Consider the following 26,144-nt stretch of genomic DNA (forward strand, 5'->3'; position numbering starts at 1 on the left):
TTTCGCGGGTAGCGGGTAGCCGCCGCGGATTTTACCCGGAGATATGTGTGTCCGCGGATAAAATTACCATGATAAACTATTCACTATTCGGTATCCATTCTTATTATATACATGTAGTTAAACATTGCAATTTTTTTTCATTAAATTCAGGTTATGTAGAGATATTAATCGAAACAGCAAAGAAGTGTCAATTCTAAACCATCCAACAATTTCCCTCCTTTGAAAACAATGCAAACAGCTTTTCCCAGTGCAGGTATTAATTATGGGGGGTGCAGGAAGCAAAAACCTTAGTTCAATACTACATGGATTGAAAAAGCCCGAAAAGTTAACAGAAAACACTGTTATCGCCAGATTAAGTTTAGGGTTTTACTCCCTACACCACCCCACTTTGCTCCCTGCACCACCACATCTTTTTAAAATTCCAAAATTATCCTTTATATTTTAAAATATCCTACACCCCCACCTCTTTTCTTCAACGGATGTCAACATCCGTTGAAGAAAAAATTCTTCCACGGACGTGTTACATCCGTTAACGGATGTGGCGACATCCGTTAACGGATGTGGCGACATCCGTTGCCTTCTTTTGGTTTTTTAATTTTTAGTTTTTTTATTTATTTTGTTTTAAATTAATATATAAATATTATTTAATTATTTTAAAATTATTACTTAATTATTTATAAATTAATTTTATTTTATTTAATAAAATAATTATTATTAATTTTAATTTATGTATTATTATTTAAATAATAATTAAAAAATTTATTATAAATATATTAAAACGGATGTGCCACATCCGTTAACGGATGTGGCGACATCCGTTGCTTTTTTTTTTCTAGTTTAGTTTTTTTATTTTTTTTTGTTTTAAATTAATATATAAATATAATTTAATTATTTTAAAATTATTACTTAATTATTTATAAATTAATTTTATTTTATTTAATAAAATAATTATTATTACTTTTAATTTATGTATTATTATTTAAATAATAATTAAAAAATTTGTTATAAATATATTAAAACGGATGCGCCACATCCGTTAACGGATGTGGCGACATCCGTTGCTTTTTTTGTTTTTTAGTTTTTATTTTTTTAATTTTTTATATTTTAAATTAATATATAAATATTATTTAATTTTTAAAAAATTATTATTTAATTATTTGTAAATTAATTTTATTTTATTTAATAAAATAATAATAATTATTTTAATTTATATATTATTATTTAAATAATAAATAAAAAACTTTTTAAAAATCTATTAAACGGATGTGGCACATCCGTTAACGGATGTGACCACATCCGTTGAAGTTTTTTTTTTTTAAATAAAAATAATAAACTAAAATATAAAATATGTAAATGGATGTTACGGATGTCAACATCCGTTGAAGGTGAAACGGATGTTGACATCCGTTTTATAGAAGGACAAATAAGGTATGGGGAGGTGCAGGCAGCGGTTGGTGGTGGTGGAGGGAGCAACTCTCTTAAGTTTATACAGCAAACAAAATCTCTTGGCCCATTATTGTTTATACAGAACTGACAGTGTGAGGTGCACGTGGTAGCATGTTAGGAAAAGGACACGTGTGAGAGACGCACGTGTGGAATGAAGGATGGATTAGAGGTTGGAAGCAAGCGAAGCTTGATTGAGAAGGTTCATACTCAAACCGAGTCACATGATCGCTGACACACACACACATCTTTTCTTCCTTTCTCGCGTGCTCCCTGCATATCTCTCTATTTTTCTATTTCGAAACCACAGCAATAAAGAGACTTAGAAATGAAATTATGTTTTCTTTTTGAGTTTTGGTTAAAATATTGAAGAAGCGATGAGAAGGGTGATAGAAGTAGTAACAGTAACAGTGTAAGCAAAAGCAAAAGCAAACCTTATCCACGAGTTATTACCGAGTCTGAGGGTTGTTGATTAACCTGGGGATCAGAGTCAGGCCCATCTGACTCAATCCTTGTTTTATCTCAATCTATATAATATCCCAATAATGAGGTAAAATGCCCTCCAAAACACCAGCACCCACATGATTTTACATGAACATGTTTTTGAATTTGGAGAAGTCGGTACAAGAGGTGTTTGCAAAAATGCCAAAACCAAACCTCACATGTCACATGAAAACCTAAGCAAAGCTTGTATATTGATTGTTGAAATGTGAGGAAGTTAAAAGAGTGATGAAGTTAAAAATGGTGGATGAGATGATGATGATGATGATGGAGGATTAAGTTGAGCTGTAAGCGTCGTGCAGAAACGTGAGAAGAGGAATATAAAAAGAGAAGATGATAGGGCAAGAGGGGTAGAAAGTACAATTAATTGAAGTAAACAAATGTGAGAAATCAGAATGAAATGAATAAACTAAAACTTGGCACGTCTCACGAAGTAATAATATTATTAGCAGCAGAGGAATCCGGCTGTAAACTTGGACACTATTGGAGGACTCACTGCGACAAAACCTGCAAGAGATCGATTCTTTCAGGGGTTGAATTTCATCACCATTAAATTCTTCTACCCTATTAATCATTGTTAATTACCACATTAATCATCCAATAATTTACATTAAGCTCTCTCTCTCTGCCCACTGCTTTTACTTTATGCCCAAAATTAGTGCCTAATACTGACACGTTGAGAAAAGTGACCAGTGTGTGTCTGTGGCCATAGCTGTTTTCTCTCCCAGTGACACCCCACCATTCTGCTTCTTCTCAACACTGATTCCTCAAGAACCACATGATCTTTATTCATTGCATCAACTCATCCTTCTTCCTTTTCCCCTTCGAGATTTTTTTTAAATTTCTTACTCATATGGATGAAATAACGATATTTACGTTCAGTTATATATTTTAAATTGATGTTATCTTTATTTAATATAAAATTTTATACGACTAATAATTAAGAGAAGAAAAAAAGAGATATAAAGTAACTCATTGTTTTCCTACTAAGATAGAAGGGTACAGAATACACATGCCAACTACTTGAGTTCATAAGGGAATTTGAAATGTAGAAGGAAGTTAGGGAATGAGGTGTTTGTTTGAGAATATTAAGACAATGGGAGAAAGTAAAAAGGGGAAACGGAAAAGAAAATGTGGTTTGCAAAATAAAGGGAAAGAAAATGAAAGTGGATTAATTAAACTTTACAGAACTTGGAAGTCACTTCCTGTTGATTTTTAGTTTTTAATTATTAAAAATATTAAAATATTGAAATTGTGTGCATGAAAAAAGATGCTCCAGTGTGTGAGAAATTACGGGGTTGCCACTCCTTTACTCCTCAAAACCCCACCATCACTCCCACACACCCCTCAGACTCTCGGACACACCAAACGGATCTCCTGTCAAAACGGTGCGTTCGCTCTCTTTAAAACAAACACCAACTACTCTTTCTCTCTCTCACTTTCTCCCACTAAAACACTATCTATATGGAAGCGCCGGAATACTTCGTCGGAGGCTATTTTGCGGCCGGAGGAGCTGACCAATTCACTCAGCAGGATAAGCGCCACGCTGACCAGAAAATCGGTGAGTCTTTCGCCATTGATGACCTCCTCGACTTCTCCCACGCCGACGCCATTATGTCCGACGGTTTCTTCGACAATGTAGCCGGGAACTCCACTGACTCCTCCACCGTCACTGCTGTTGACAGCTGCAACTCCTCAATTTCGGGCAGCGACAACCGCTTCGCCTCAGCCATTGTCCCTCGCGGCTACGCCGGCGATCCTCAATTCTCCGGAGAACTCTGCGTTCCGGTGAGTAATTTTCCGAGCTAAACCACGGGATGATGAAATAAACAGATAATTGTGATAATTCGAGTTAGTTTAATAAATTAAATTCGTTTGTTGTTTTTGAAATTGAGTTTTCTCTTCTCGTAATTTTGTGACAGTACGATGATATGGCGGAACTGGAATGGCTCTCGAACTTCGTTGAGGACTCGTTCTCCGCCGAGGAGGAGTTGAAAACGCTGCAGCTACTGTCCGGCGCAGCTGCGTCCACCGCCATTGGCGCGAAACCGCAGACGCCAGAGTCCTCGTCCTCCACCGACACGCTGCCGCCGTTCGCTTCCGACGAAACCGCTCGAAACGCACCGTTTCTCCACACGGAGACGCCTCTCCCGGGGAAGGCGCGCAGCAAGCGCTCACGCGCGGCGCCGGGGGACTGGTCCACACGCCTGCTTCGCCTGGTGGCACCGGAGCAAGAGAGGCCGCCGCAGGCGAAGGATTCACCGGTGAAGAAGAGAGAGGGAACGAATGCAGAGTGTTCCGGAAGGAAATGCCTGCACTGCGGCGCGGAGAAGACGCCGCAGTGGCGGACGGGACCGATGGGACCGAAGACGCTGTGCAACGCATGCGGCGTGAGGTTCAAGTCCGGGCGGCTGGTTCCGGAGTACAGGCCGGCGGCGAGCCCGACATTCGTGTCGACGAAGCATTCGAATTCGCATCGGAAGGTTTTGGAGCTGAGGCGGCAGAAGGAGATGCATCGACAGCAGCATCAGCAATTGATGAGTCAGAGTTCAATTTTCGGCGTATCAAACGGTGGAGACGAGTTCTTGATCCATCATCATCACCACCATCAGCACTGTGGGCCAGATTTTAGACACGTTATTTAGTCTTTTTCTTTTTAATTTTAATTTTAATTTAGGGTGCAGGTCTCATTTTAAACTATCGTCAGCTTCAGCACTCTCTTTCCCTTTTATCTTATCTGAAAAATTTTGTCTTATAAATTTGAATTCTTAGCTTCTTTTTTTTTCATTTTCTCTTTTTCCTTTATGGTAGATAGTCAGAAAAGAAAAAAAAAGGCAATAGAATCATGGGAGGGGATAAAAACAGCGAGGAAGACATTCATCCGCTCGTAGATCGCTTGTTTTCTTCTTCTTTTTTACCTTTTCCCCCATTTTCAAAAATTTATAATCAAAATCTTACTTTCATTTCAAATAAGGATAAATAAAAGTCCTTGAAAATAAAAATGCACAGAAGTGATTTGCAGAGTATCCGGATAGCATTTAATTGGTGTGGTCAGCATCAAACTTCCCCATCTCTTATTCTTATTTATTTACTGATATCTTCAAGTAACAATAATAAATTAAATTTATGTGCAATAAAACGCTTTTTACGCGAGACCAGTTTTCTAAACTATATATGGAACCTATATTTCTTACAAACCATGGAATTGGTAGTAGCTTTATTGAAAGTACTAAATTAGCAGCAAAAGATGGTTACTTAATTTGGTGAATTGGTAATGATGAAACAATGTGTTGATATGAATATTGTAAGGGAGAAGCGTAGAAGAATGTGAAGTTGAGGCATTTTTACGGAGAAGAAGCATGAAAAATGTATGAATGTATGGATTGCATGGATTTCAGTGAAGTTATGAAAATGGAAGATTTGATTGACGATTAGGGTGTGGCCAGTTGTGCATCGTCCTGTGTACGTACCATCTACATGGAAGTGCGTTAAATGAAAGAGAAAAGGAATGAAAGAAATTATGAGAGGAACGTGGTGGGAGGCCCAAAATAATATTAATATTAATATTAGTGAAAATTAAAAGATTAAAAGAATAAATTGGTGCTTAGCTTGCAAAATGGTTCAGCAGAGTCATGTGAGTTGAGTTGTGAGGAATTGTTAAATAAACAAAGAATTAGGTACACATTGAGCACTGATATAACTGTCCACCCAATTCTAGACATTTCCCCTTCCCATGGGCTCCACTCTCTCATTATCAAACTCATACTGTTCACGGCTCAATTTTTCCATATTCACCATCCCTTTAATCAAACATTATTTTTAGCTTTAAGTCCATCTTATTTATAGTTTACATAACACTTATACTCCAATCACGTAAAATATTGATATCATTCTCTATCAAAAACCTTAAGACAATAATTAATTAATCTTTAATTTTATATAATGTTTTACATTATCATTTTTTTTCAATATAAGATCTAGACTCATGTTTAAATATCAAGATCAACTTATTATTAATGTTTAAGGGATGATTATACTAAAAGATTGAATAAAAAATTGTTGATCTATCAAGGAGGAGGTTTACTAAGGAGATACACACATCAATTAGATCTGAACCTAACCATATACGAAATTGACATCACTCTCTATCCAAAACTTTAAAACAATGAGTTAATTGATATTTTATGTTTATATAGTATTCTACTTTCTCATTCTTATCCTAGGAGACTTAGACAGACACTTGAATTCCAAACAAAAATTTGAACTCATTTTTAACTAATGATACTACGTAGTAAAAACAATAACACGAATTAAGATCACAATCTAAAAACTCGATTACTAAATATAAAAGCTTTAAATAATCAATAAAATATCTTTTTAATAATAACTTAATAAAATACATTAAGAGAAACAATTAATACGTATTTAAAAGATATATGATGATGTTTTAAGTAACCCGTTAGACTAGCTTATGAAGTCGGTACAAGAAATTTAAATGTGGTGGGTAGAAGACGAAAGTTAACCATTTTCTTATACTATTTAAGATCAAAAGAGTTTTCCTTTAGAAAAAGAAAAAGGGAAATTAAAGGGATGATAGTATGAGAGCTTTTCATAAAATGAAGTGCATATAAATATATATAAATAAATATATATACACATATATAAATATTTCTTCAGCTTTTCAGAAAGTGACGATATTTTGAAGAAAGAGTACACATAAAGTACAGTGTATGTACACATTGGTGCGTAGCCAATGTCGGTATCACATAACAATACTAATATATTGGAAACATTTACCTTACAATCAATGGTCGACACTGCTCAGGTATTGTTTCTTTTATCATATCTTTCATGTCATACTCACAAATTAATCCTCTTTTATAAGTAGCAAAGTCTATTTCTTTATTATATACACCATTAAAATTTAATTTCTATAAGTATATTTAAAGTACACATTTATCAATTACTTCTTGCTGGATTTTATACTATTAAAAATTTTACATCAATAATTATAATTCTCAGCTCATAAAAGTCATATATCTAGACAGTAAATAATCGGTTTAGAAAATTTAATGTTTATGGTAAATACTAAACCCTAAATTTATGATTATAGATAATTAATATTATAAATTGACTTATTTGTATTAATTATTTTATTTCTAGTCTGTATATTAATACATTTTCTTTATATAATAAGTGTTTAACTCAATCTTTTTAAACCGATTTATAATGTGAAATTTGTATATTTATTTTTATTTTTGGTGTAGTCTATGTAGGATATTAAAAATAAAAAAATGGAATTAATTAAGTTTAAGTTGAAATAGTAAGAGTGTGATGATGGTTAATAAGAGAGAGAGGAGACATATGAATGGGTAGTAGTGAGAATAGATGCATGTGGGTGATGAAACAAAGCACATGGTGTATGTGACGTGTGTGAGTGTTACTTTGTGGTTGTGTTGGTGTTGGCATTATAGAATGAACGATGGATAATATATCCAAATTAAATGGAAGAAATGGCATGGCTTTGCTGCATGCATGCTCCTTTGTGAAGGGATCTTTTCATGTGTGTGTGTAAAGAAGATGATGGATATGGTGATAATGGGTTCTTGTCCCCTCACACCACCCACCCCACTCCTCTTTTTGGGCCTTAAATTATTGCTATCTTAGTTACCTCTTTTGGTAAAATACCCTTTTACTTGTAAATTTTCCATCCAAAGGGAGAGGAACCTTGGACAACTTCACACATGGAACCAAGGACATTCTTTATTTACATATCTCCTAGGACTTCACATTTTCATGCTCTTTATTTACCCTACAATTTTTTTTTCCATTCTTCTCCACTCACCAATGCTAGCTACCAACAATTCATTTCAAATTATTACCACGTATTCATACGACATGAAAAGTAAAACTCCATAAGCTTTTAGTAAAATTTAATCATCGATCGTCACATCAAAATACCGTTATCATCCATCTTCTTAGACTCTTAAATTACGTGTGTATTGGATGACTATACGGTCATACCCACATGATAAATCAAATGGTCACTACATGATTGGTCGAACGGTCAAGTTATTACAAGATTAATATCCACATTAATTAGTTTAAAGCAAAACACGATTACCAGCATTGAGATTGTTATTAAGTTTCAGTTAATTCAAAGTTCACTCTGAATACTATAAACAAAGATTTGAAATAAAGAGATAAATGATTGTATTTATTATACATTAATTATTATAACTGTCGAATGATCACTGATTTTGACATCAAAATACCATCTACGGTTAACCTCGAGCTTAACTGATGAAGGATTTGAACTTGTGATAGCACAAGACAAGGGTTTATATGTATGAGGGTGACTGGCGAGTCATTGTCGTTAGGTGATAAACAAAGCTAAGAAGCAACATTATGGCTTCCTGGAAAAGTTGTGTGGTATATATATAAACTTCTTTAATTGTACATCATTTGGCTCCAACCTTTCGTCTATAATATCAAAACATTTATCCCTTATTTTTCATATTCAGTGTTTGTTCCAATATATGAAAAGAATATCAATATATAAGAGCAACTTTCTTACCACTTTTATGTTTAGCTCACTCCATATATATATCATAATCTACATCTTCACTGTAAGAAAATACATATGTTAGCATCCACTAAAATTTGGCCAATACTTACTATAATTATGGAAAATTTCAATATATTTTCAATTTATTAAATTTGAGTTAAATTTCTTTTTTATTGTTGAAGTTTATAGTAGACATTTTTATTTAATTATTGTTGTTTTCTATCAATAGATGACGGAACCCATACAGAAGAATTTATTCATATCAATTAATGATTTAATTTTAACTTCACTCCCACTACACTTTTTTATTACATTATCATTAAAATTTATGTTAAACCTTTGTGAAGAATAATCTAAATATTTTTTCACCATGAATTACCCTCAAATTTAATATTAATGGGTAAACATTGTTTAATTATAACTAGGATGATAAATAAATTCCATTTCAGGAATGTTTTTCAAATTTGTTTAATTCTAGTGAGAAATTTTTTCTAAGTATAGATAATATTCAATCTTTCAAAATTAGATATTATATGTACATATTGATGAGTCTTCATTGTTCATGTTCTTGTATTCATCTTCCTTTTAAATTATTAACTGCTGAACTCTAGCCTATATACAACTATTTTCAAACTGATATTTACTTTATTTGAGTAATTTTAAAATGATATATAATTAAATTAGAGCAGAACTTTCCATAGTAGAAAAGAAAGGTTTAATGTTTGGGTAGGTCCTTTTTTCGTTCAGAATCTTAAATAGGTCATGTACTTATTCGGTGTCTCAATTGAGTCCCTATTTTTGTAAAATTGAAACAAATATAGGCTTGTTATCAAATTGGACAAGCGTTGTTTCGGAGGCCCTGATGTGACATGCTGACAGTATACTTTTAATTGAAGTGGCAGTAAAAACCTAGTGGTCGATCTGGTGGGTGGTCGGCCTGATTGTCGGCCCGATGGTCAGCCATACGGTTTGGTGGTCAGTCAACCTATGATGTGACATGCTGACAGTATACTTTTAATTGAAGTTGCAATAAAAATCTGGTGGTCGACCTGGTGGGTGGTCGGCCTGGTTATCGGCCATACGGTCTGGTGGTCGGTCAACCTATTGGGTGGTCGGCCTGGTGGTGCCAAGAGACCGTACGGTATTCAGAAACGAAGACAAGCTGTATAAAAACAAATTCAATAAAGCACAAACATTGACCTTCGTTCAGGCACCACAAGGCCGATCGACCACCAGACCTTTACTGCCACGTCAATTAAAAGTATACTGTCAACATGTCACATCAGGGTCTCCTAAACAGTGTTTGTCCAATTTGACGACAAATCTCTATTTGTTTCAATTTTTAAAAAATAAGGACCCAATTGAGATACCGAATAAATACGGAACTTATGTGAGATTCTGAACGAAAAAAAAGACCTATCGAAACATTAAACCAAAAGAAAAAAAGAAAAAACTTAAATGATATGGTATTTTTTTACACTGTTTGATCAAAGAGGAGTGGCATTATAATATGAAGCATGAGTAGGTCAAAACAAAGAGAGAGAAAATTAAACCTTCCCTTCACGTGCATGCCTACGATTTTCTATCCCTTCAAATATATACAATTAGGTTTGTGTGACTTTTCTAACTGGCAAACTTTATTATAATATCAACTTCACACAAATCAAACATACACATATGCGTGATCACTGCCATATATCGCAAAACTATATAATAACACTTTTCGTCTATGCAGTATATGTAGGGTTTATTAAAATAATAAATTTATAAATTATTCTTTTTATATGATGTCTTTTTATTTGTAGTTAATGTAAAATTTAGCCTTATACTTAAATTTTGAAGTATATATCATAAATAGATCTTAATCTTCAACCACTCATACCTATCACCTATTTTATATTTTGTTTCATACATTTTCACATGAAAATATGAACATCATTATTTTTTACCAGCCACCTTGGTTGTCATCTAAATCAGATATTATATTTTTCTCAGTCCAAATATAGCTTCAAATCATAATCTTAATCCCACAATCACGATTTGGCCCAAATATTTGTGATCAAAATCATCCTACACCTCTCTTTTGGGCCATGGTTAACTATTTAACATAAGTTTGACTCTTTCACATTCTTCACAGTCAAGTCATCAAACCTAGAACATGCAACTAAATCTCAATCTCTCCTATAAAAAAAATTAATCATAATTATAGTTCTTAAAATTTTAACCAAAATTGCATTTTTTCATTGTTATAAATTATTGTAACAGTTCATCTCTTTTTACTATGTGTGATGGAAGATTCATTAAGTCTAACGAGACTTGGACAGTAGTCTAATCAAATGGAATTTGCAGCTTGTAAGTACATTTTTGTTTCTTGAAATGCCCTTAATATGTAATGAACAGAGAAAGTGACCTACCTGGCAGAAAAAAAAAACCTATAAATCACCAAATCTCTAGAAAAGTGAGGATCAAAAGTGAAATGTGCATGTGAACCATCTTCCCTCTGCTTCTTTTTGGCAACCATTAGACTCTGTAAACAGAGAACTTGACTGATAAAATGATTGATAAGAGCATTGCAGTCACAAGTAAAGAAGGTGTAACTTTGTTCTCAACTGAACCACGGGATTTGGAAAATGTTCTCCTCAATATTGGCCACAAACTCCTTCACATGACACAAAGACCCCGTGAATGTGTTGAAAAATATCATGCTTCTCATTGGTTATATATTGGTCAACCAATGAACAGCCTAAGTTAAAACAGCTGACGGAATGCAATTGCAATTGCCACTCATCAAATTTTTCACAGTGGAGATCACATCTTGCATCACCCTTTCTTCATTCAGGACTTATGGCAAACACCTTGTGCCCCATTGAGCTGGAGCCCAGAACACTCAATCAACTGCAGCTCACCCAAGCTAGGGTACATATATACACGTATACATATACACATATACAAATACAAATACATACTCTATGAATGGTTTCTGATTTTTGCAGGAAGTAGCTGCAGAGGTAGTTCAGAAGTTGGAACCATGTGAAGCATCAGCTCTATTCATTGAGGTATGATTTCCTAACCTAGGATCATAAGCATGTGTATATTCTATTTTCTTCTGCTTTTTATTCTGAAATTTCATTGTAAGTATAAAATTATTGAGGTGTATGAGATTGTATAACCTCCCAATTAATGTTCATCCATTCAATCAATACACACACATTTCTAATTAAAAGATGAACATTAACTGTTCATCTGTTCTTCACATCATTAATAAATACAAATAAAGTTGTTGCCCTGTTGAATGAAAAACATTAAATATATTTATTTTTCTGAAAAAATCATTTATTACCACTTCACTAAATAATCTTCCATCAAATTGATTAACAAGTTTTACATTTCGAAAACAAATAATTTAATGCTTAACAGTTACCCTATATTAGGCTATCTTATTCAGAATAAAATAAAATCTTAAAAGAAAAATATTCTTTGACACACCTAAATTTTTTTCATTCATTTTATACTACACTTACTTTTTACTCTCTTCTTTCTTAAAAAAATACAAAATTTTATACTTTTATGACCATTTTACCCTTGTATTCTGTGTCAAATGAATGTAAAAGTGTGTCATGATATCTATCATTATTCATCTTAAGAATCTCATGTTTATAGGGTAACACAAGGACTTAGATGTTATATTTGAGGTTTTTTTTTCTTTTGCCTTAAAATGACTTTGTTTTTTATTTTTGTCGAATGTAAATTTATTTAGAGTTCGTACTATCATAATTTTGTAATTTATGTTCAATTTAATTTTTTTTACATTGTTTAAATTATTAACTATTATGTGTGGGTGTAAAAGAGATGTACAAAAACATAAACTATAAATTTTAGTTAATAACATGAAATTACAATTTAAAGGGTTTTCTCTAATAAATGGTTATTATATATATTGTTTGTTAATGAAGGGGCTGATGCATCCAATACAGAAAGTGATGCAAATGGATGAAAACGAAAACCTAACTGAGAAGCTTGCTGATTGCATGAAGAAAGCTGAGTCCATTACTGATCACAGCAAAGCTTGTCATTGTCAATGCTCCTGTGCCACTGAAAACTCATTCAAAGAGCCACTTTCTGCACCCTTTTGATTTAAGCTTTATTGCATTACATCCTAGTACTAAATTTGCTCCCTTTTTTTCCTTCTCATGCTACTGATGTCAGATGCAAAAACTGCTACTAGTTGCTAATAAAACCAGGGTTCAGACAAGTATACAACATTGTTCTGAATGCAACACCAAATTCATGTTTCCTTTCATGTAAAATGGAACCAACTCCATCAATATGCAATATACTAAAGTGACTTCACAGAAAAAAACAACCCAAAATCCACAAAAATCTGTCATTTTTCTGATAGATTTTACAAGTAGTTCTGATAAGGTGTTTCATTGAGATCTGGGCTTTGTTTAGGCCATTTTGGGTCCTTTGTTTTGTTGCAGTGATGACCAAAAATACAACCTTTGAAAACACATGATCGATAATCTGCCTTATCTAGAAAACATAAGCTGAAGAATCTAAGAATGTTTGTTTTAGATTTCTTCTGGTGTTACCAAGTGCTATAAAATTGTAAGTTCTTTTATAGGTAATGTTCTGGAATGGATTTTGTGCAATGATCAACAATTTCATCTCAATACATGTAACATTATACCAAAGTCATGGTTTTATAATTCTCTTTCAAATTGAAACTACTTTAATTAACTTCCATTTTTCTATCATAAAACATAGATTTGAGACTTCAAATATTATACTAAAACGCACCATTAAATAAAGAGATACAAGTCTCATCCACACCTTTTCAAATTAGCATGTAAATAATTCATTTTATTTAAATTTAAAATACTCCATTTATGATAACCCATGTTTTAACTTTTTTTGGCACTTGCATAAAAATCAAATTCAACGTTTAAAAAACTATAAATAATCGAAGATAAAAAAAATGCATATTATCTGAACCATAGCAAAATGTAGTGTAAAATAAAAACATGTTTATTTTAAATTCCAATCTTACTCTTCTTCACATGAATATATAAAGTTGAAAATAATAAATTAAAAATAATACATAATTTTAGAATAAAAGATCTAGTTCAATGAAATGATTATAAATTTAAAAACATCATCTACAGTTCATCTCTTCAAAACAGACTCCCACGAAAAAAATAGCTCTAAAACTGTTTTTAAATAAGGTAAAGACTCAAAATTATAAAATAAAAATAAATTATAAATATCTGAATATTTTTTATTTATTTTAAAGTATTTTAAATGTTTTATAACTTATACAATATTCTTTTAACAAGTAAAATACTAATATAATATATTAAAGCAAAAAAAAAAATATTTTTCATGCTTATTTCAAGCAAAAAAAACTTATATATATATGAACAACAATATACTTATTCTCTTTTTTTTTTAATAACGAGTTATCTTTTAAAACAATTTCATTCTTCAATCTAAGCAAAAAAAAAATTATTTTTCATGCTTATTTCAAACAAAAGAGGACCGTGAATAAAAAATAAAACAAAAGAAAGGCATATTATATTAACTATTAAGTACAATATATTAGTAGAAATCATATGAAAAACCCATTGCAACGACACACAAAATTTGCCCATTCTCTCTCTTCATGAACCTCTGTTTTCTGCATCCATTTAAACTTACCTGCACATCCAAAGCTCATTCATTCACACTGCCACCACCTATCTAATCACTGCACAAATACAATTATTGATCAGGGTCTGTGTTAAAAGCCACCATTTCCTCTTTTTTTTGGAAGAAGACAAAAACAGAGGACATCAGGGGAAAACAGAGCAAAAAGGTGAAATATGGTGAGTGAGCAAAGAATAGCAGAGGAGACCCTGCAGGAGTCCAAGGTGGCTGCTTTGGAGACCAGTGGCACAATGAGTGGACCCCTAGTCGGAGCCGCCACCAGGACCCGCCGGCGCCGGAGGGTGGAGGCTATGCAACTGGTTCTAAGAGGGTTGTGCATGGCCTCCTCTGTTGTTTCAATCTCACTCATGGTCACTGCTAAGGAATCTAGTTCTGTCAGTATTTATGGCTTTCAATTACCTCTTCACTCCAAATGGTCTTTCTCTGAGTCATACGAGTGAGCTTCTTCCATTTTTTTTTCTCTCTCTCTCAATGCTTCGTGATATCTCTCTATATATTCAACTCTTTGTATTCTGTTTTGTTAATTCAAATATTGTTTTTGTTTTGTTACTGTGTATGCTTCTTTCTTTTTACTTTTCTTGATATGTTAAATTGATGTGTTGTTTTGTTCATGAAAAACAGGTTTTTGTTTTTTGTTTCTGGGAATTACTTTGATGTTTTTTTTTTCCTAAAAAAAAAGCAATGCAAAGTGTGTTTCTGAACTAACTATAGAAGTTGAAGGAGATTAGGATTTTGGCATGTTTGGGTGAAACTAAAGATTCCATTAATGAATGTATCAAATTCATATAAAAAACTGTTGCTTCATTTTCAAACTATTTCTTGGTAACCATGCAATGCAAGAGTTGTTGAGAGTTTGCTTTTCAAAATTTATTTCATTGGTTGGTATTAGTATTATTTTATTGCCAGCAATTGAAGCTGTGGCTTCCGGACAAAATTGACTGCAAAAAGTGGGACCTTGGTGGGGTTTGATTGTATCATAATTCATGACATTTGAATGAACAGTAATAGACCCGTGATCCAATTTCTCTTTTTTTTTTCTATGTTTTACTCTTTCTTTTGCATTTTTTTTTCTGTGTTTGTTTGTTTGTCCCTTTGGCATGATGGTATGATCTTGGTTTCCTATTTCTGAGTTTGTGACATACTGGTGCACAACTTGAACATGATATTGAATATGCACAGCCTTTTTTATAAAGACATTTATTGTGATTGCTGTGAAATTGTGATGAACAGGTATCTTGTTGGGGTTTCTGCTGCTGTTGCAGCTCATTCCTTGCTTCAACTACTCATTGGCATATCCAGATTTCTTAGGACTTCTTCTGTCATACCTTCCAGAAATCATGCATGGCTTATTTTTGCTGGGGATCAGGTATATAAAGCTCTGCATATTTTTAATGTTTCTCTTTTCATCAAAATCAATTCATAAACTATAAAATTTGACATAATGAGGAGCCAAACATTGTGCTGTAAGTTCAATTTGTACACTTTAAAAGTTCTGGGAGTTTTAGATTACTGTAATACTGATTGGAGAAGAACAGAAACAACATGAAGGTTATTATTTGTGATTAGAAAGTGGGTTTAAAGCCTAACTTATTCCTACAAAATTAATTTGTAAGACGAGGTTTCCTCTTTCTTATATATTATAATTAGGTCTTATTTTTAGTCGATGTGAAACTTTCAACACACCTAAAAAATAAGAAATATCGTTAGGATAGGCTTCAACCATGATTCTGATACCATATTAGAAATTGAGTTTAAAGCCTAACTCATTCCTATCAAACCGGCTTGTAAGGTAAGGTTTGCACCTTCTTATATATTATAATTTCGTCTTATCTCTAATCGATGTGAAACTTTCAACATTTCTAGCATGAAGAGTTGAATTATGATAAAATTGCAGGTATTTGCATATGCATTGATGAGTGCTGGATCTGCTGCATCTGGGGTGACCAATCTGAATCGCACAGGAATTAGACATACGGCTCTGCCAAACTTTTGCAAGCCTTTGCACAAGTTTTGTGACCATGTTGGGATCTCAATAGCCTTCACTTTCACCAGCTGTTTTTTGCTGGCTACATCTGCTGTCCAAGATGTAATATGGCTCTCCCAACACTGAAAACTTTCTTCATCTTACTCTGAAACTATGTCTTCCATACAATACAATGATCTCTATCCTTTTAGACCTTCTGATCAGTGTTCATGTTCATCATTTCTAGTATGCTATGAAGCCACTGTAGTCACTTCCATGTCAATACGATTGCTATGAGCAATCTTATACTTTTTTACGTATGTTATATACTTTCTCAAGAAATTATAGACTACAAACTATCCTTTACATGCATTGCAATTTCGACTCTTGTTTCTTACATAATGATTTAACCATTTTAAATTATCATAGGTCTTCTGCAACTGAACAATGCTAAACTATTTCAAATTGTACTTGTAAAACCAATTTTTCATTCTTAACACCATTCAATTTACCTTTTTTCAAACGTAACACGAATTCAAATTTGTTTATTTAATTTCAATATTTAATTAATGTTGCATGTTTACATTATTTAACTGTTTATTAACATGTAATAATTACAAAGAGAAGTGATAGCTTGACTTTTTTGATGATCTATTCTCCCTTATAACCACTTTTACTAATTTTTTATTCAATCATTTAATTAATATTTTAATTAAATATTTTATTGATATTTAAAATTTCCAAATACTTGTAATAGATAATGCTGGGTGTCAAATCAGTTTTTTTTTTCAATTAATAATATATTTGAAGTTTCACATAAAGCATAAAAGATTTCATCCATACAAAATATGTAATTTTTTTACTATCTTTTGAATATTAGTATTAAATTTCAACTCAAAGGTTAACCCCATTTACAATATTTATTTTATTTGACGAAATATTTACTTTGATATAGATAATTTACATCACTTAATTTACTTGACAATATATCTACTATAGAATAGATCATAGGTATCAAGATAGTGCAAAACAATCTTTTTTACATACTCTGGTTTTTTACCACTTCAGATTCTGTTGGATTTTTTTGGTTATAAGAATTAAAATTTATTCATGTTGGTATTTTAATTTTTTTTTAATATTTTAAAACATCAAAATCAATGTTAGTCAGTGTATTTTAAAAGCACGATAGAAGAATAATACAAAAAAAAAATCCAATAAAGAATCCAAATTCATTTTTTACTTAAGGTAAAACCTTTTAATCAACTTTCACCACATAACATCTTAATTTATTTTACTTGTGTATATTAAAACCTTAATTTATCTTACTCGTGTATATTGAAACCTATGCGTCTCATCATCAAAACGAAGTTATTTGCTTGATTTGCCATACAACTTCGATTTAAACTACTAACACCATCAGCCTTAATTTTTGAATGAAGTTAATATTTTTCCTTTTTCTTTTTTCTTTTCAAAGTGTAGGTGGTTTTCACTGGTAATATCCATTAAAAAATCCTATTGCTCAATAAATTAAGTTACTAATTATTTTGAAATTTGATTAATAATTTATGTATTTTTTAACAATGTAAGTAAAAATTAAGAAAAAGAAGAAGAATGCAAACACGAAATAACATAAGAGTTCTCGTTCCTCTTCTCCTAAATTTCCTTATACAGAAACTTTTATTATTATATTAATATTTTAATATATTTTATCTTCATGCGCATTCACATATCCTACACCATACATTCAGATATGCTACATTGATAAGGTAAAGTTATAACTGTCCAATTTCATAACACATTCTATAATTCCAACATGAACTCTTCAACATTCACGCACGTTGTCGTCAACACTACAAATAAAAACTGCTGAATAACCGTCACGCTGCACCCACGTAAAGCACCACTTCTCCATGCATGTTTGTATCTCATTATATAATAAACGTTGCATCTGGTTAAAACCATTGATTCTTGCATTTCAGCGTCGGAAATTAAGATGAACGCAAACATGGCTTCCCTTTTGAGTGTGCTCTGTGTTGTGTTGGCTGTGATGAATAGCGCAGCCAAAATAGCTGCTAGGGAATTCAAAGTGGGTGGTGATTCCGGTTGGCATGAACCTGCCCCCAACGACACTGCATTTTATAATCAATGGGCTTCAACCAACAGGTTTCAAGTTGGTGATTCTTTGGGTAACAGTGTCTGAACCATTCTTTTGTTTACACTGCAAAGGTTTCGTACGATAATGTTTATATAACTGCTACATTGTATAACTGTTGTTGGATTGTGCAGTTTTTGAGTACCAGAATGACTCGGTTGTGAATGTGGAGAGATGGGAATACTTCCACTGTGACTCGAACAACCCCATCGGCGCATTTGATGATGGGTATTAATGTACTTACTGTGTTTAACTTTAAGGTTGTTACTCCTAAGAGCAACATTTATTGCTTTCTGTTTTTCTGTTTGTTTTCCACTCACTGGAACCCCTTATATAAAGGCCTTCCGGTGTTGATGGTTTGTTGGTTGGTTTTTTTCAGACATTCACTCAATAATAAAATAGCTTTACAGTTTTCGTTCTTACCTCTTTCATGGTTCTTCTTTCTTTACTCCTTTCTCTGTGTGTTGGTGTGCTGCCATGGAAGACCACCAGATGAAGCTTCTCGGACACCAGATGAAGCTTCTCGGACGCGTCATATCTCTTTTCTTCTGAACAGTGAGAGACTTCCCGAGGAAGTCTTTTTCTTCTACGTCTCGGGTCAGAAGGCCTTTGGGCCTTTTTCTTTTTGTACCTCGGGCCTTTTTCAATATGGCATCAGAGCAGGTTGCGAACCTGTTCTGCCTATGTTTTCCGCTGCAATCTTGATTAATCTTTTCTGGACGTTCTTTCATCGTTTGCTGTCTCTGCCACTGCGGGTATGGAGCAAGTTAACAATCCGTCCAGTCCCTATTATCTTCACCCGGGAGAAAACCCAGGTATTTCGCTTATTTCACAGATTCTTGATGAATCAAACTATACTTCTTGGAGCAGAAGTATGAGAAGGGCACTATTATCCAAAAACAAGCTGAAGTTTATAGATGGAGAGATAAAGAAACCACAAAGAGAGGATCCTCTTTTTGATCCTTGGGAAAGAAATAATATGATGGTATTGTCCTGGATCATCAAGACTCTCTCGGTTCAAATAGCAGAAAGTGTTGTCTACGTTGAGAACGCTCAAGACCTATGGGAGGAGTTAAAAGAAAGGTTTTCAAAGGGAGATCATTTTAAGTTCTCAGATTTGCTGCAAGAAATACACTCCATCAAACAAGGAGAGAGAAGTGTGAATCAGTATTTCACTGATTTAAAAATATTATGGGAAGAGTTGGAATTTTTGAGACCCATTCCTCGTTGTAGTTGCAAGATTCCTTGCAGCTGTGATCTTTCAAAGGCAGCCCACAAATACAGGGAGATGGAACATGTTATATGCTTCCTAAAGGGCTTAAATGATTGTTATAATACTGTTAGAACACAAATTTTGCTAATGGAGCCCTTACCCAACATTAATCGTGTCTTTTCCCTCATCATACAACAAGAAAGGCAAGAGAAACAAGAATCTGGGCACACTGGCCAAGCAGAAATTAAGGTCCTTGCCAGCAACACAGACAAACAAAGCAATTGGAAGAGTGATCAAAACTGGAAAGGACATGGGCGTGGTTTTTCTGGCCGTGGACAAGGAAGGGGGAGAGGAAGAAATCCAAATCAAGGAAAACAATGTTCCTATTGCCATAAAATGAATCATACTGTTGACGAATGTTACTCAAAACATGGATATCCTCCATGGTACAAAAGAGGTGACAGCAATGGGCAAAATAATACTGGTCAAAATGAATGGGGAACTACAAATGCTTGCACTACTGCTACTGAATCACAGAATAATCAACAAAGCAATTTTAACGGCATTCAAAGTTCTCTCACCCCTGAACAAATGAAAAGATTACTGGAAATGCTGGACAAGACAGAGAAGTCCTCACACAGTGTCAGTCAAATACACAAAGAGATCACAGAGGAAAGACCAGGTATGTTTTCTTGGATAATGGACACAGGAGCCACAGACCATGTGACTCATGACAAGGATTTATTCACAACCTTTTATAAAATCAAACCTATATCTGTTAGAATGCCAAATAAATCTACTGTCACAGCCCATTATGCTGGAACAGTACAGTTTTCCCAAAATTTTGCTATTTTCAATGTTCTGTACATACCAGAATTTACCTTCAATCTAATATCTGTCCAAACCTTGACTAAAGACACAAATTGTATACTGACTTTCTCTTCTGAGTTGTGTAAAATCCAGGACAGAACCACATTGAAGATGATTGGATGTGCTAAAGTGTACAATGGACTCTACTACTTACAATCTGTTGAAAGGAATCTGAAACCCAGTTTCGTTTTCTCTTATGAACATGTAAAGTTGAATCTGTGGCATTATAGGTTAGGCCACCCAGGACATAAAATTGTTGAAACAATAAGCAAAGAGTTTCCTTATGTTGAAATTGATACAAACAGTGCTTGTGATGTTTGTCATTATGCAAAACAACACAAGTTGCCTTTTTCTAAGTCTAATTCCTTATCTTCAAATTGTTTCGATATTATACACTGTGATATTTGGGGTCCTATTTCAACCCCCTCTGTTCATGGGCACAGATATTTTCTTAGCATTGTTGATGATTGTAGTAGACACACTTGGGGTTTTCTTATGCAAAACAAAGGTCAGACTAGAGAACTCTTACACTCTTTTATCTTGAAAATCAAGACCCAATTCAACAAGACTGTTAAAATAATTAGGACAGATAATGGCCCTGAATTTAGCTGTTCTAACATTTATAATACCTATGGCATAGAACATCAAACCAGTTGTGTGGAAACTCCACAACAAAATTCTGTTGTGGAGAGAAAACATCAACATATACTAAATATCACTCGCAGCCTGGTTTTTCAATCTAATATCCCTCATGCCTACTGGTGTTATGCTCTATCTCACGCAATATACTTAATAAACAGATTGCCCTCGCCTGTTATTAAGAATAGAACCCCTTATGATATTTTACACTGTGATTCCCCAACTTATCTTAATCTAAAAGTGTTTGGGTGTTTGTGCTTTGCCTCTACTCTAGAAAATAACAGAAGCAAACTTGACTCTAGAGCTAGAAAAGGAATCTTCCTAGGATATAAGAATGGAGTTAAAGGATACATTGTTCTTGACATTAACACTAGAGAAATTTTTATCAGTAGAAATGTAATTTTTTATGAAGATATTTTCCCCTATAAGAGCAAACAAAGAAATAATGGTAACTGTAATGAAAATGAAGAATATGGTGCTTTTCTGTCTAACTTTCCTTGCAGCCGAAAAGAATCACAAGACAGTGATGAAAGAGATGATCAAAGTCTCCTTAACAGTGAGGCTGACAATTCTGAAAGTTCAGTTTTAGTTGAGGAGGAACAGAGAAACAACCAAAGAAAATCAAACAGAGTAAGAAGAACCCCTGAATATTTGAAAGATTATGTACAAGGTGGTCAGTCCTCTACTACATCTCTATGCTTTAAAAATGAGCTGAGAACTCCTTATCCTATAGATAATATCTTATCCTATGAGTCTTTATCTAGCAAACAATTGAGATACACTCTTGCTGTAAATGCTGCAAAGGAACCCAATTCTTATGCAGAGGCTAGAAGAAGTCCTGAATGGGTTGATGCTATGAACAAAGAGATTAAAGCTTTGGAAGACAATGGCACCTGGTTTCTGACTAAGCTTCCTCCTGGAAAGAAGTCTATAGGCTGTAGGTGGGTTTACAAGATAAAGCACAAAGCAGATGGCACTGTGGAAAGGTATAAGGCCCGGTTAGTTGCAAAAGGGTATACACAACAAGAGGGTATAGATTTTCTGGACACCTTTTCACCTGTGGCTAAACTTACCACTGTCAGACTACTTCTAGCTCTAGCAGGATCAAAGAAGTGGTTTCTACAACAGCTTGACGTTGATAATGCTTTCCTGCATGGAGACCTAAAAGAAGATGTTTACATGGATCTTCCACCAGGTTTGGACATTGATACTGAAGGGCAGGTTTGTAAGCTCACGAAATCTTTATACGGCCTAAAACAGGCCAGCAGACAGTGGTTTGAGAAACTGTCCAGTTTCCTTGAGTCTGCAGATTACGTTCAGTCCAAATCTGACCATTCCTTGTTTGTTAAGAAAACTCCTACCAATTTTACAGCTTTGCTTGTGTATGTTGATGATATTGTTTTAGCAGGCAATTCCATGACAGAAATCACTCATATAAAGGCTCTCCTACATCGTCAATTCCACATAAAGGACCTTGGAGAACTTAAATATTTTCTAGGCTTTGAAGTTGCCAGATCTCAAAACGGGATACACCTTTATCAAAGGAAGTATGCCCTAGATCTTTTAGAAGAAACAGGAATGTTGGGTAGCAAACCTAGTTCTACGCCCTTTCTGAGCAACAACAATTTTTTATACAAGACAGAGAATTACATGGAAGATCCCAGTGTCTATCGCAGAATAATAGGGAAGCTTTTCTACCTCACTAATACTAGACCAGATTTGTGTTTTACTGTTAATCTCCTAAGTCAATTTATGCAAAAACCCACTAATTTTCATTACCAGGCTTTGCAGCATGTGCTCAGATATATCAAGTCAAGTCCCTCTGAAGGACTTTTCTTCCCTACTGATTCAAACATTCAGATAAAGGGGTTCAGTGACTCCGACTGGGCAACGTGTCCTAATACACGAAGATCCACTACTGGGTACTGTGTTTTCCTAGGAACATCTCTTGTTTCATGGAGGTCCAAGAAACAAAGCACTGTTTCTAGGTCATCCACAGAAGCTGAATACCGCGCCTTAGCTGCTACCGTGTGTGAGATGCAATGGCTTCATTACATTCTGCAAGACCTTCAGATTCAACCTGAAGCTGATGCTGTTCTCTACTGTGATAATAACTCCGCCAGACATATCGCCCACAACCAAAGCTTCCACGAGCGCACTAAACACATAGAGCTGGATTGCCATGTGGTACGCGAGAAGATTCAAGCCAAGTTTTTACGCTTGCTGCCCATTCGATCGGAGGAACAACTCGCTGATGTCTTCACTAAGTTCCCTCATCGTACACGCTTCAGATCCATCATCCCCAAGCTTGGATTAATGAATATCCACCATCCAGCTTGAGGGGAGGCTATTAATGTACTTACTGTGTTTAACTTTAAGGTTGTTACTCCTAAGAGCAACATTTATTGCTTTCTGTTTTTCTGTTTGTTTTCCACTCACTGGAACCCCTTATATAAAGGCCTTCCGGTGTTGATGGTTTGTTGGTTGGTTTTTTTCAGACATTCACTCAATAATAAAATAGCTTTACAGTTTTCGTTCTTACCTCTTTCATGGTTCTTCTTTCTTTACTCCTTTCTCTGTGTGTTGGTGTGCTGCCATGGAAGACCACCAGATGAAGCTTCTCGGACACCAGATGAAGCTTCTCGGACGCGTCATATCTCTTTTCTTCTGAACAGTGAGAGACTTCCCGAGGAAGTCTTTTTCTTCTACGTCTCGGGTCAGAAGGCCTTTGGGCCTTTTTCTTTTTGTACCTCGGGCCTTTTTCAATAATGGGAACAGCACAGTGATTCTTGGCAGCCCTGGGATGTTCTACTTCATCAGTGGAACTGAAGATCAATGTCAGAAAGGGGAGAAGTTGATGGTGGAAGTCATGTCACCACGCTCACTTCCATCACAGGCTTTCTCACCATTGCCTCTTTCTCATAGTCATGGCTCAAGGGTTTCTGATTCCATGCTGCTTAGCTTCAGTTTTTTCTTCTGTTTTCTTCTTCTGCTAACTGTGGTTAACTAGCCTTTTTCTATTGGTTTTAGAGTCTGATTAGTATATATGCCTTAGCATTTTAGCATTTGAACCAAAATTACTGTTTTTACTACCATATATAGTTTGATTTGATGATATTGTGTTATGGATTTTGTGCTGTATTTGGGAATTTGGCTTGACTTTGTTTTCATTCTTGCACTTTTAGATACGTGTTGTTGTGTCAGTTTATGAGTTTATTACATGTTATAGGTTTTGAGTCCGCAGTGCATGTTAATACATGAAACATTTTTATATTTATTTGATACACAGTGTAAAGATAAAATGATCATAAATATAAATTTTTATATTTTTTTAAGAAAAAAGAAAGTAAAAATTAAAAAGATAATATTAAATAAATATAAAATATTTAAGTGTCTCAAAAAATCATTCAAAAAAATGTTAGAAATTTGGGCTCACTCAGAACAGAAGTCTTTAACTGTTGCAAAGGTTCAAACAAGTTGAAGGCAATTTTGTTTCTGTTTATGTTGTTCCTCTTTCTCGTGGAGGGTTCTGAGGTTCTGAAATCTGCTCTTGAGCTTTTGTTTCTTCTGTCTGCATAAAACCAGAAGCAGTTCACAGATATAAAAGTACCGATGGTTTTTTAGACAAACTTTTAATTTTAATTTAACATAAATTATTTTTTAACACATGAAAGAAAATTCTTTAACTTTTTTTCTTATTTTCATTTTGTTTAACTGTCTGTTAAGCAACCTTTACGCTAAATTAATATTATAGGGTCTTCATTAATTAAGACAATTACTATTCTTTGATTAATTTTAAAACACTTGGTTTTCTACCTTGTCATTGTGTTTATGTTGTTTCCTATTACAATCCTAGAGCATTTAACATGCTTCAACTTGGTCGTTTTCTTTACAACAAAAAAATTGTATAAATTAAGACAAAAAGTTAATAAAATGTAGAACAATGACATCACGTTGATTTTAAGATCCCACTACTTGATGAAATTGCCTTACTTTCTAGATCGCAATCTAAGTAGAATATTACCTTTTAAAAGGACAACTTTTAGTTTATTATATAAAAATTATTACTGTACGGCTTTATCTCTACATTGATACAAAATATTAATACGAGTATAATTAACATTAACTTTTTAAAAATCACACACACACACACAAACTATATAACATTTATATATGTATATTATATTTTTTAAAGTTATTTAAGGAATATTTAAATACATATACATGAGAGAAAGAAATGGATATAAAATTTCAACCCATAAAATAATAAATAGGAAACTTTATACTGAGTATGAAATTTTACACGACAAAACAAAAAAAGGGTAATCAAATTCACTTACTCTATTCTAATGTTGGTGCATTATTGAAAATGGTGGCAGTAGTTATCAAATAATTTAAAACCCGACATGGGCACTGATCATCAATTTACAATTTGTGTTTTGTGTCTAATAGCTCAAGGAATAAGTTTGAGTTTAATGATTGATGTATGAGGTTTTTATAAAATCAAACGATTGAATTTTTTATATATATTTGAATTGTTGGATGATTAAAAGTTGATCATGCAAAACAAAGAAGATTGTGATATGATAATAACTTGTTTTAATAATTTTTTTTATAAGAGACTATGTATGGCTGTTTTATTGATTCGTATATTTAAAATGAAAATCAATCACAAATTATCGTATAAATTGTTGTAAAAAATTGTCAAAAAAATTATTAAAAAAACATTTTTCAAATTAAAAATAGGAAGCAAGATGTTATTAATATGATTATAAAAAAGCATAATTGATATTTTAAAACGATGATACACGTTTGCAAAATTTGTTTTGTTTCCCAGTTTTGAAGGCATCGTGAGTGAATAGACTTTCCTGTTCTGGGGAGCTATGCTACCATTGCCTCTTTCATGTTTCTTAGGTCCATCTCTGTGATTTTTGTTTTGTGAAAGAAATGGGAAATTTAGAAGATAATCGAGTTTAATGATTAAGTAATTTAGAGTTCCATATCTACTTGTAACCCATTTTATCTTTTGAGTATGGTGCAAGTGTGGATGCAGTTATCAAATCATCCACACCACACACTGCACAATTGT

At 33.6% G+C, this 26,144-nt stretch overlaps 4 protein-coding genes across 4 annotated transcripts; all 4 read left to right on the forward strand.

Moving 5' to 3' along the window:
- Positions 1-3,281: 3,281 nt before the first annotated feature.
- Positions 3,282-4,731, forward strand: LOC124844489 (GATA transcription factor 9-like). Its single transcript, XM_047321441.2, has 2 exons — positions 3,282-3,732; positions 3,867-4,731. The coding sequence occupies exons 1-2, from the start codon at positions 3,409-3,411 to the stop codon at positions 4,587-4,589; spliced, it is 1,047 nt and encodes a 348-aa protein (XP_047177397.2). The 5' UTR covers positions 3,282-3,408; the 3' UTR covers positions 4,590-4,731.
- Positions 4,732-11,252: 6,521 nt separating this feature from the next.
- On the forward strand, positions 11,253-13,135 carry LOC124844486 (uncharacterized). Its single transcript, XM_047321438.2, has 3 exons — positions 11,253-11,428; positions 11,506-11,568; positions 12,466-13,135. The coding sequence occupies exons 1-3, from the start codon at positions 11,357-11,359 to the stop codon at positions 12,643-12,645; spliced, it is 315 nt and encodes a 104-aa protein (XP_047177394.1). The 5' UTR covers positions 11,253-11,356; the 3' UTR covers positions 12,646-13,135.
- An 813-nt stretch (positions 13,136-13,948) lies between these two features.
- On the forward strand, positions 13,949-16,559 carry LOC124844483 (CASP-like protein 3A1). Its single transcript, XM_088101430.1, has 3 exons — positions 13,949-14,654; positions 15,449-15,584; positions 16,113-16,559. The coding sequence occupies exons 1-3, from the start codon at positions 14,374-14,376 to the stop codon at positions 16,326-16,328; spliced, it is 633 nt and encodes a 210-aa protein (XP_087957556.1). The 5' UTR covers positions 13,949-14,373; the 3' UTR covers positions 16,329-16,559.
- A 1,428-nt stretch (positions 16,560-17,987) lies between these two features.
- ENODL7 (early nodulin-like protein 7) lies at positions 17,988-24,225 on the forward strand. Its single transcript, XM_047318418.2, has 4 exons — positions 17,988-18,073; positions 18,161-18,367; positions 18,468-18,557; positions 23,824-24,225. Exons 2-4 carry the CDS (start codon positions 18,175-18,177, stop codon positions 24,063-24,065), a joined length of 525 nt encoding a protein of 174 aa, XP_047174374.2. The 5' UTR covers positions 17,988-18,073; positions 18,161-18,174; the 3' UTR covers positions 24,066-24,225.
- Positions 24,226-26,144: the final 1,919 nt, after the last annotated feature.

The sequence above is a fragment of the Vigna umbellata genome, chromosome 11, assembly GCF_029865625.1.
Source record: "Vigna umbellata cultivar VRB3 chromosome 11, Vumbellata_1.0, whole genome shotgun sequence".
Lineage (NCBI taxonomy): Eukaryota > Viridiplantae > Streptophyta > Magnoliopsida > Fabales > Fabaceae > Vigna > Vigna umbellata.